Below are 10,677 nucleotides of genomic sequence, written 5' to 3' on the forward strand. Positions count from 1 at the left end.
CACATCGATGAATTGTAATCACGAAAACCCCACAGACATGCCCACAGGAGCCCCCCCCCCCTCATCTGGACAGTCCCTCATCGATACTCTCTGCCCAGATGATTCTAAATTGTGTCACAAATTGAATTGTCACAATTCAAAGCAACCACCACAGTAACTTCCTTCTGTCTCTTCTTTTTTTTGGGGGGGGGGCCGGGGTGGGGAGACCATGCATAAATTTTATCATTGTTTTTGAGACAGGGCAGTACTGAGGGGTGAACTCGGAGCCTTGAATACTCTTGGCAAGTATTCTACTACCCTTCTGACTATTCTTATTTTATGTACTTTGGTCTGTTTTGAGCCAGGGTGTCACTATATAGCCCTAGCTCCCCTGAAACTCACCTTGTAAACCAGGCTGGCCTTGAACTTACAGAGATCTGCCTGCCTCTGGCTCCTGAGGGCTGGGAGTCAAGGTGTGTGTTACTAGGACTTCCATGCCACCAAACATCACAGCAGTGGGAGGCCTTTTCCATCTTCTAGAACCTTCTCTTCTTCCCAAATCAGAACTTACTCTTACTGAACACCAGCTCCTCTTCCCTCCCCAGCCCCAGGACATTGTCATACAGTGGTGTGTAGCTTGAGTGTTCTAGAATCCTCCTGTGAATGAGAAGAGGGCTTCCCCTGCTCCTTTGATGGAAACAGGTTAAGTAGCCCCCGCCGGGGCTCCCTGGCGCATGGCTTCTTCTGAGCCTCAGTGGAGAGAGTGCACCAGCTTTTCCATGGTCCCTCAGAGACCTTCTGCTTGGTGACAATCTCCAGTGCTGCCACACCCTGACTCTGTCCCTTCCCTTCCAGGATGGCCCCATTATGAACGTGTCACCCCCACCGACTGAGGAGAGCAGCGGAGAGCCTCTGGGTGACAGAAGAGATCTCCCGTGGGGTGCCACGTTTGAGCTGCCTCAGATGCTTCTAGAGAGAGACAGGTGGGCATGGCTCCGACGCTAGAGCCATGGGACAGGTCCCAGGCGGGGCTGACACACGTCCATCCGGGGGCTCGCCTCAGAGCCCAGATCCCTGCTCCAGGGCCCTGACTCAGTTTCCTCCTGAGCTTGTCTCAAATGAAGGAGCTACTGAGGAGATAGCTTACTCAGTGGGGAAAGCGCATGCCTTGTGAGTGCAGTGGTCTGAGTTCAGTCAGTAGAACCTGCATAAGATAAGTGGCAGGGCAGCATATGCGTATGATCATCCTGCTGCCAAGGAGGTGGAGGTGGGCAGTAGTCTTGGAGCTTGCTGGCCCAGACAGCCCCATCTGCTTGGCAAGTTCTGAGCTCCATTTCAAAAAGGCAAGGTGCACAGTACATGGAGGACAGTGGAGCTTGTCCTGAGCATCACATGCCAGAGCACACACATGTTCCTCTGCCCCGTGCATGTGCACAGACATGTGCACACATATATACATCATTAAAGATTAATAAACCTACCACAGGAGGTTCCCCGCTGCTTGGAATAGAGGTGAGGCTCAGGAGTTTGAAGAGTCTGAAGCTGGAGCTCCCTCCTCCCCCTCTTCCCCTCTCCTTCTTTCCCTTCTCTTCCTCCTCTCCCTCCTCCCCTCTCTCCCTCCTCTCCCTCTTCCCCCTCTCCCTCCTCCCCTCTTCTCTCTCCCCCCTCCTCTCCCTTTCCCTTCTCTCCCCCTCCCTCCTCCCCTCCTCCCCCTTCTCCCCCTCCTCTCCTGCTCCCCCTTCTCTCCCTCCTCCCCTCCTGTCTCTCTTCACCTTTTCTTCCTTCTCCTCCTCCTCCCATCCTCTGTCTTCCCCCTCCCCTTCCTCTCCCTCCTCTTCTACCTCTTCCTCCTCCTCTTCTTCTCCCTCTTCCTGCCTCCTCTCTTTCTTCCCCCCTCCTCCTCTTCTTCTGTTCTTTTTCAGCAGCACTTTCCAACAGCCATCAGCAATGTAAATGTCCATAGGCTCTGTCTGTAGATTGTTAACAGTTCCCATCTGACTGATCTACGTGAGTGTCCTGTCGCTCAGGTTGTCATAATGAGTGCCATCTTCTGGGTTAAAAGTTCTCAGCCTAAACAACACGAACTGTCTCACAGTTGTGGAGGCTGGAGGTTCAAGGTCAGCCTGCTAGAGCTGTGTAAGGGCTCCTGCCTGGCCAAGAGATGGCTGCCTTCTTGCTGTGTCCATAAGTGCTGGGCAGGAAAGGGAGACAGACAGATCAGGGAGTCATCATCATCTTTATTCTTTCCTTTCCTTTCCTTTCCTTTCCTTTCCTTTCCTTTCCTTTCCTTTCCTTTCCTTTCCTTTCCTTTCCTTTCCTTTCTCCTTTCCTTTCCTTTCTCCTTTCCTTTCCTTTCCTTTCCTTTCCTTTCCTTTCCTTTCCTTTCCTTTCCTTTCCTTTCCTTCCCTTCCCTTCCCTTTCCTTCTCTCTCTCTCTCTCTCTCTCTCTCTCTCTCTCTCTCTCTCTCTCTTTCTTTCTTTCTTTCTTTCTGAGACAGGGTTTCTCTGTATATCCCTGGCTGCCCTGGAACTCACTCTGTAGACTATTCTGGCTTCAAACTCATGGAGATCCACCTGCCTCTGCCTCCCTAGTGCTGGGATTAAAGGCTTGTGCTATCTTGCCTGTCCTTCAACATCTTTTTTACATTTGTTTTTGTCTATTGACTTCTTTTTTGAGACAGCTCTCATGTAGCCTAGGCTGGCCTTCAGCTCACGTGTGGTTGAGGATAACCTTGAACTTGGAACCCTTCTGCGCCTCCCCAGTGCTAAGATCATAAGCATGTACCTTCATGTTCGGTTTATGCCTATGGAGCCCAGGGCTTTGTGCATGCTGGGCAAGCACTATACTAAGTGGGCTACAGCCCGTGCCTTTCTTCCCTTGCAGTAATTAGGGGCTCTAGTGTTACACTGGAGGACTCCCGACAAGTGCCATGGCATTGAGCCATGGCCCAGTCCCTCACTGGGGGATTCTAGGCAGGTCTTCCTGCCGAGGCCCAGTTTGAGGGTATATTCCCTCAAGACAGAAAAGACATGACTTCTGCCATTAAGGAGCAGAGAACACTGGGTGCTGATAATCAGCTTATGTCCTCCTTTTTATTTAGTCCAGACCCCCGTGGAATGATATCACTCAGACTAGGAGGGTCTCCCTATCTCAGTTTACCCAGTCTAGATAACCCATAACAGATATGCCTAGACATTCATTTGCATGGTCACTCTGCATCCTATTATCTAGACCTCCAAGACTGAAGAGCTTAGCTGCATATATATCCATCTTAATAGAGGGCAGAGCCCAGCACACCAGGACCCTGGTTACCCATAGCAGGTGACCAGCATGGGTGAGCCAGCTTGGCCCCAGCCCCAGCCACATAACATCTTGCCCAGTAATGCGTGGACCACAGTGCTCTGGGCTGAAACAGCAGCTGAGGCTGGATCCTAGCTGGCCAAGCTATGTCAAAGGAGCCAGGCTCTAGAATGTCTCCCGTTTTATCTACAGTGATGGGAACAGGTCCTCAAAAAGCACTCCCTTGCGGAGGCTTGGAAAGCAAGACTCTCTTCTCCCTCCGCCAGCCCTCCGCATCTTGCTGACACCCCCTATGCTTGAGGTTGGTATACAGGGTGCTAGCAACATGGGAGGCCCCATCCCAGCTAGACTGCACGAGGAGGGACTGCTTCTGGGGTCCCGTCGTGGCTGAGGGTAGCCTCTGCTCTTCTTTCACAGAAACCAAATGCCCCAGGCGCCAAGAGCCTGATCTCTAGGCTGCAGCCCACGGCTGCCTTGGAGCTGAGGACCCAACAGCCAGCAGGAGAGATGAGCCCTCTGCTGAGTGCACAGGCCCTCAAGGAGATGGCCCTGGGTACCAAGAGCATCGCTCTCATAGCAGCCAGCCGGCGCTGCAAGGTGTACGACAGGGAGGGCGGCTGTCTGGACTCCAGGGACCCCAGCCCTGCAGACTGGAGGTGGCCTCATGCCAGCCCCAGCAGGGACCGCTCTCTGGACAGGAAGGCAGGGAGGAAGCGGTCACCCTCGTTCACCTGGAGTCTGCAACAAGTACGTAGCTGTCTGTCTGTCTGCTGGGGTATGCCTGGGACAGCAGCAGAAGGCAGGGAGGGCAGATGGCCACTCACATGCCACATGTGGTCAGGATCCCTGCAGTTGAGATAGAAGAAAAGTATATTCACCTCAAATCAATCCTTCACAATGCCTGAGCCCGTTACATGACCCAGACCCACAGTGCCAACTTGTGTTTTGTGCAGTTCTGTGGCCAATCATATCTCCCTTCCCTTCTTTCTTCCTTTTATGATACTCATGATCAAACCCAGGACCTTGCAGGAATTAGGCAAGAACCCTGCTTCTGAGCCCCAGCCCCAGCCCCAGCCCCAGCCCCAACCCCAGCCCCAGCCCCAGCCCCAGCCCCATCCCCTTACTGGGGGATTCTAGGCAGGGGCTCTACCACTGAAAGGAGCCTCCAGACCCTCACTGGGGGATTCTAGGCAGGGGCTCTACCACTGAAAGGAGCCTCCAGACCCTCACTGGGGGATTCTAGGCAGAGGCTCTACAACTAAGTCCTGTCCCCAGTCAGTACTTACATTTTAACTTAAGGAAAGGGTCAATGGTTGGCTTCAGAGCAAGTACCCTAAGTAGCATGTGAGAGTTAATTCATTGTGTCTACCACTACCATCTGTTTCTGTGCTTCTAGTGTTTGGTGTTAGCTAGTAACCGAGGACCTGGCCAGCCTCTATCCTGCCTCTGGTGGCCAAAGCCCCAGCCTCTGCTGAGTGCTGGGTATTTACTGGCTTGAGAGTAATATGAAGGCTGGACATTGTAATACCAGGCCTCTAATACCAGCATTTAGAAAGCTGTGGCTGGAGGATTGTGAGTTCAAGACCAGCCTGGACTACATATTGGGATACTGTACAACTGGACAACTCTTATGAAGGAAAGCATGTAGTTGGGCTGGCTTACAGTTCAGAGGGTCAGGCCATTTTCACCATGGTGGGAAGCACGGCAGCATGCGGGCACATATGATACTGCAGAAGCTACTGCGACCTCAACATCTTGATCTGCAGCCAGCAGAAGGAGACCGTGTGCCACACTAGGCCCAGCTGGAGCATAGGAGACCTCAAAGCCCTCCACCACAGTGACACACTTCCTCCAATAAGGCCACACCTACCCCAACAAGGCCATTCCCCACGAGCCAAGCATTCAAACACCCGAGTCTATGGGAGCCCCACCTGTTCAAGCCATTATTGCCCTCCATAAGGGAAAGGGGGGAGTCAGACTCTTGAGCCATTTGCTCTTTTTCTCAGGCCTGTTCAGTGCTTCTGTTACTCTGGCACACAGTAGGTGTCTAATGAGACTGTCCTCAGCATCCTCATGCTCTGCTTTTCTGTGTTGCAGACGCTAGAGAAACATCAGCCATCTGTGGACCATCCCTCTGAGAGCCAGCTGTCCCCGGCACTCCTCCAGCCACCAAAGCCGGCAGGGAAGGGCCTCTTCCCTGCTGTCCCTGTGGCCTCCAAGACGAAACCCAGCCTCAGTGCTCACACGGGTAATGGGTCAAAGAAAGAGGAGTAATATTTCCTTCTCTCAGGCCAGGCAAACCAAAGGCTGGCGACAGTAACCACCTGCTGTCTGTGGGTTTTGGTTTGAGTTTTGGCTTTTGTTTTTCCTAGTTTGCTTAATTGATTGTTGGGTGGATGGACCGGTGGGCAGGAAAGTTAAGGTCCCTCTGGCCAGCTCCTCAAACCTGGATGCCGAGTTTACATCTGTCTAGATAGAAGCCAGTTGGGAAGGATTTGAACTGGCAGAATGTCTGCCTAGCATGTGTGGTTCCATCCCCAGCACCACGGAGGTGTGTGGTGGTGTGTGCCTGTGATCCCAGCACTTGGGAAGTAGAGACAGATCAGAGGTTCAAGGTTATCTTCAGCTATATGGTGAATTTGAAGCTAGCCTGGGCTATGTGAGACCCTGACTTAAATAAAACAGAGAAACTTTTTTTTGTTTGAGACAGGTATAACCTAGCTGTGAGATACTGTGTAACCCTAGCTGGTCTGGAACATGCTTTGTAGACCAGGTTGGACTTGAACTCACAGAGACCCACTAGCCTCTGCCTCCTGAGTGCTGGAACTAAAGCATGCACTACCATGCCCAGCCCAAAACTCTTTTTCTTTTTCTTTTTTTCCTTCTCTTCCTCCTCTTCCTCCTCCTCCTCCTCCTCTTCCTCCTCCTCCTCCTTCTTCTTCATTTGTTTTGATAAACATTTTGGCATGTAGCCTAGACTCTTCTTCCAATTGGCATCCTCCTGTCTCAGCTTTCTGAGGTCTGGGATCACAGGCAGCATGGTTGTGTTTATAGATGTGGGTTTCTACAATCACAATTAAGTCTGTAAAGTTTCACATAACCTTGGGCAACCGCAGAGAAGCCTAGCACTGTAGTGTGCATCTGCTGCCCCAGTCATGGGGCAGAGACACAAAGCTTCTAGCCAAAGCCATTACTGCTAGGTTCGCTGAGAGACCTGAAAGTGACACCTAATATCAACCTCTGACCTCTGCACCCATGCAAACCCGCATGCACACACAGGACAAAGCACATTAGCACTGGGTAGTCCTTCAGGGATTAAACTCTAAGCCTGTGATCCCAGCACTCAGGAGGCTCACAGGCTAGGATCGGGAGTGGCAGGCTAGCCTGGGCTACATACTGAGACCCTGTCTCCCCAGCAAGCAATCACTGTATGCCTGTACTGCCAACTCTTGGAAGGCTGAGGTGGGAAGATTGAGAATTTGAAGCCAACCCAGACTTCTTAGCAAAATACTTTCTCTAAATAAACCTCATCCTCCTCCCACCTTTTTGGCCTCTTCATCACTCCCTGTTCCTCCCCCTCCCCTCCCCTCCCCTCTCTCCTTCTCAGCCTCCTGTGGAGTCATAGGGAGGGAGGAGCCTCATCTCTTTCCCCAGCCTTGGTTTGATCTCTCAGCCTGGTAGGTAAATAACACCTCCCATTGTCTCCTTCAGATGAAAACACGCTCCAAGTGCCAGAGGTCAGCTTCACCTTCCCCAGCGCCATGTGGCAGAGCAACGCAGCAGCCCCAAGCCGGCCTCCCCTCCTGCCCCGTGACATCCGAGGTCAGTGTCTGACCTCCTGTCCTCCTGTCCCCACTCCACTGTCATCTTGGACACCTGGTCCTCTCTGTGGGAGACTCAGTGGAGGGCCAGCAGCCTCCCACTCTCCAGGACTCTGCCGCTTGTGAACTATGAACTTAGCCCATTTGGGGACGACAATGCTCTCGGAAGTCGGGGTGGGGGACGACCTGGGCAGTGAGTGGACAGCCAGGACTTGACAGAGAGCCCCCTTTCTTCCTCACCCAGCTTGTTCTGGTTGGGAGGAGACATTGAGGAGCAGGTGACTTTCCAAGCTGTCCTTGTCCCAGCAGAGGCTCCCTGACACTCCCTATGGAACACTCCACTTCCCTCTCAAACATTTTAATGTCCCTTAACTTTGACTGAGATGTCTGGTCCAGAGTGGCTGGCTGGAAGCTGAGGGTCAAGGGTCAAGGTGGGCAGGTGAGGGCTGGATAAGGCTGGGAGGAGGAAGGTCAGCAGGCTTCAAGGTTATAGGAGCTGGAGCTGGGGGTGGGATTCTGATAGAACGGGCACCCAGCTCAGTGGAGTCAGTGCGGGTGGGTGGGGGAGCAGGGGGCCGGGGTCAGGATGAGGAGAATGGGGTCTCGGGGCTCTGTCCTGGGGAGGTGGCACCAGGGGACTAATGACAGGGATTAGGTGTCTGGTGGACAGATGGGCACCTAGGTGAGTCCATTCCCTACCCTCTGTGTATGGATCGCCCAAATTCTTTTTTAAAACTGTTCTCACAGGGCTGGGCGTGTACTTAGCTCAGTACCTGCTTGCTTTGCACCTGACACAGACCCTGAAATCCAATCAAAGAAACCCAGCGTAGTGTCCTGTGCATCACTGAATCCCCAGCTATGAGGCTAGCCATGTTAGTGAGCGTGCTTGTGCTATCTTCATCTCACGTGGAGAAACCAGAACTGCCCCAAACCCTTCCTGGGGACAGCAAGCTCCCTCTGGCATCCTTAGGACAATCTTGTCACCCAATGAACCACCTGACCACCAAGCCATTGAAGTCAAGCATCCTTGGGCTGTCCAACTATCAGGATTTTGAGGGGTAGGGAGCAAGTGGGAGGTCCTTCCTGCTGTCTGACCTCAGTTCCTGCTGCTGCATCTTACCTTTCCCCATGCTGCTGTTCTGGGGGAAAAGATTAAAGGGCTCTGCGGGGGAAGGGGTCTTCCAGGTGCTGATTGGTCAGCTAAGCATGTTGAATGATAGCCTATTAATACTGTATCTTTGAGTATGAGGAATAGGGAAGGGGCCATACAGGTGTCCATTTTTGTTGCATTTGGCCAGAGGTGCTGGGCATGTTATCAAACAGAGGGTTCTGAGAGACCTGGGAGCATAAGAGACCAAATCAGCCTGAAGGTTGAGGAGGAAAAGCCATTGGATGAAGCATCCCTGGTCACACATGCTAGCTGGAGGAGAATGTTGGTATTGGTGAAGTCCTGTCCCAAATGTGTGTGTGTTTGTGTGTGTGTGTATGTGCCTGTGTGAGTGTGTGTGTGTATGTGTGTATGTATGTGTATATATATATATTTGTGTGCGTGCATATGTGTATGTGTGTGTATATATATATGCTATATGTGTGTGTGTGTGTGTATATATATATATATATATATATATATATAATATGTGTGGTGTATGTGTATATGTGTGTTGTTTGTGTGTGTATGTGTATATATATATATATATTATATATATATATATATATATTATATGTGTGGTGTATGTATATATGTGTGTTGTTTGTGTGTGTATGTGTATATATATATATATATATGTTATATGTGTGTGTTTGTGTGTATGTGTGTGTGTGTGTAGGGGGAGTTTAGGCTCTGTGAGTGTTGAGCTATGTGGCCACAGATGGAGCTAAAGTCACAGTGTCTGGTGAGTGAGTGCTGTCTCTTCTTGAGTTGACTTGGCCACAAACTAAAGTCTCCCATTCACCCCAGGGTCTACAGACAGCAGAGGCCGGCGACAAAGCCCACTGCCCCCCAACAATCCCTCCAAGCTCCAGGGTGGCAGTGCCAAGAGGCCAAGGCGTCCGAAGTAGATGGCAGCAGAAGACAGCCACCTGGAAGACTGAGAGTCCAGTGAACCCCAACACCCGATGAGAGATGGAGAAGTCACCTCACATGGCTGAGGACCTGTCCAAGACTCCATATTGGGCCTTTCCTGGGTCATTACGGTTGCTGAGGATGCTCCTGGGATGGCTCCACATCTCTGGATTCCGATGATTGACAGCCCATGGCTCACACTCCAGTTGTAGAGGTCCCTGAGGTCTGAGCAGCCTCAGAAAGGGTGGGAGAACGTGTCCCCATTGCCACTAACCTCTGAACAGTCTGCAAGTGGTCATCTGGGGAAGCCAGCACTGGGGGAGGCACGATTGCTCTTTTCCCCGATATCCGTCTCCCCCTACAAGCTTCTACAAGCTTCCCAAGCCCCCAGCCATGCTGATGAGAGGCGGGAGGAACCAGCCAGACCAGTGAGAAATGTGTGCTTGGCTTTCACTGGGACCTACATGGGGAGGACTCAGGGACTTAGTAATTTGGGTTTATTTATTTATTTATTTGTTTATTTATTTATTTGACACAGGGTCTCATGTAGCTCAGGCTGGCCTTGAACTTGCAATGGAGCTGAGGATGACCTTAAACTCTTAATCCTACTACCTTCCTCTCTTAACTTCTGAGATTATAGGCACGGGCCACCACACCTGTCATGTGGTGCTGGGGATGGAAGTCAGGGCCTGAGGCATGCTAGGCCAGCACCCTAACACCTGCCACATTCCCAAGGCCCTTTGTCCCTTCTTTTCCTGTTTCCTCAAGACAGGGTCTCTCTGTGTAGCTCTGGCTGTCCTGAAACTCACTGTATAGATCAGGCTGGCCTCGAATTTACAGAGATCTGCTTGCCCCTGCCTCCTGAGTGCTGGGATTAAAGGCGTGCCCTACTACCACCAGGGTTTTTCTTCTTTTTTTTTTTAAACTGAGGGGTGTGGGGAAAGAGGACACAAAATTGAGTTCTGTGTTCAGCACAACATTGCCTTGTCTGTTTTTTGTGTTTGATTTCTGGGATAGGGGTATGAGGGGTAAGGACTGGGGGCAGGTAAGGACAAGCTGAACAAGGCACTGAGTAGTTTTCCTCCATGGCTCCTGCCTCAGCTCCTGCTTGAGTTCCTGCCCTGGCTTCCTTCAGCGACGGACTGACAGTGAGAAGCTGAAATAAACTGTCTCCTCTCTAAGCTGCTTTTTCCATGGTGTTTATCCCAGCTCCGGAAAGCAGAGTAGGGCATCTCCCTTTATGTTTTGGGAACTGGGAACTGTCAGGGAGACAGGCTGGGTGGATTGTGGCTTTGCCTCCTTAGGTTTGAGACAGGGAGATGGGTGGCAGCCCTTTCACTGACGAGGGAGTAGGTCTTGGACCCATGTGCACCCGGCCTAGAAACATTGGGCAGGAGCTATAATCAGACTCTGGGGTCACCCCCTCCCCTGATCTGTGCTGTGAAACATACTGCCAGGGAGGCCAGCTCAGGGCTTCCTTGAAGCCATTGCCCATTGGACTTCACAAGGTGCCTG

General features: G+C 51.7%; 1 protein-coding gene across 4 annotated transcripts in view; it reads left to right on the forward strand.

The window, feature by feature from the left end:
* Window positions 1-10,343, forward strand: part of Gm4869 (predicted gene 4869) — a 50,806-nt gene extending 40,463 nt beyond the window's left edge. For 3 of the 4 annotated variants that reach the window (XM_017321241.1, XM_017321242.1, XM_017321243.1), the window contains 6 exons: window positions 835-962; window positions 3,472-3,580; window positions 3,697-4,026; window positions 5,377-5,527; window positions 6,991-7,101; window positions 9,058-9,971. In XM_017321241.1, the coding sequence (XP_017176730.1) occupies window positions 835-962; window positions 3,472-3,580; window positions 3,697-4,026; window positions 5,377-5,527; window positions 6,991-7,101; window positions 9,058-9,158 (930 nt within the window). In that variant the 3' untranslated portion in view covers window positions 9,159-9,971. Of the gene's footprint in view, window positions 1-834; window positions 963-3,471; window positions 3,581-3,696; window positions 4,027-5,376; window positions 5,528-6,990; window positions 7,102-9,057 lie in introns of all 4 variants that reach the window. The other variant, NM_001378679.1, reaches the window with a different exon arrangement.
* The last annotated feature ends 334 nt before the right edge of the window (window positions 10,344-10,677 follow it).

This window comes from Mus musculus, chromosome 5 (assembly GCF_000001635.26).
Source record: "Mus musculus strain C57BL/6J chromosome 5, GRCm38.p6 C57BL/6J".
Lineage (NCBI taxonomy): Eukaryota > Metazoa > Chordata > Mammalia > Rodentia > Muridae > Mus > Mus musculus.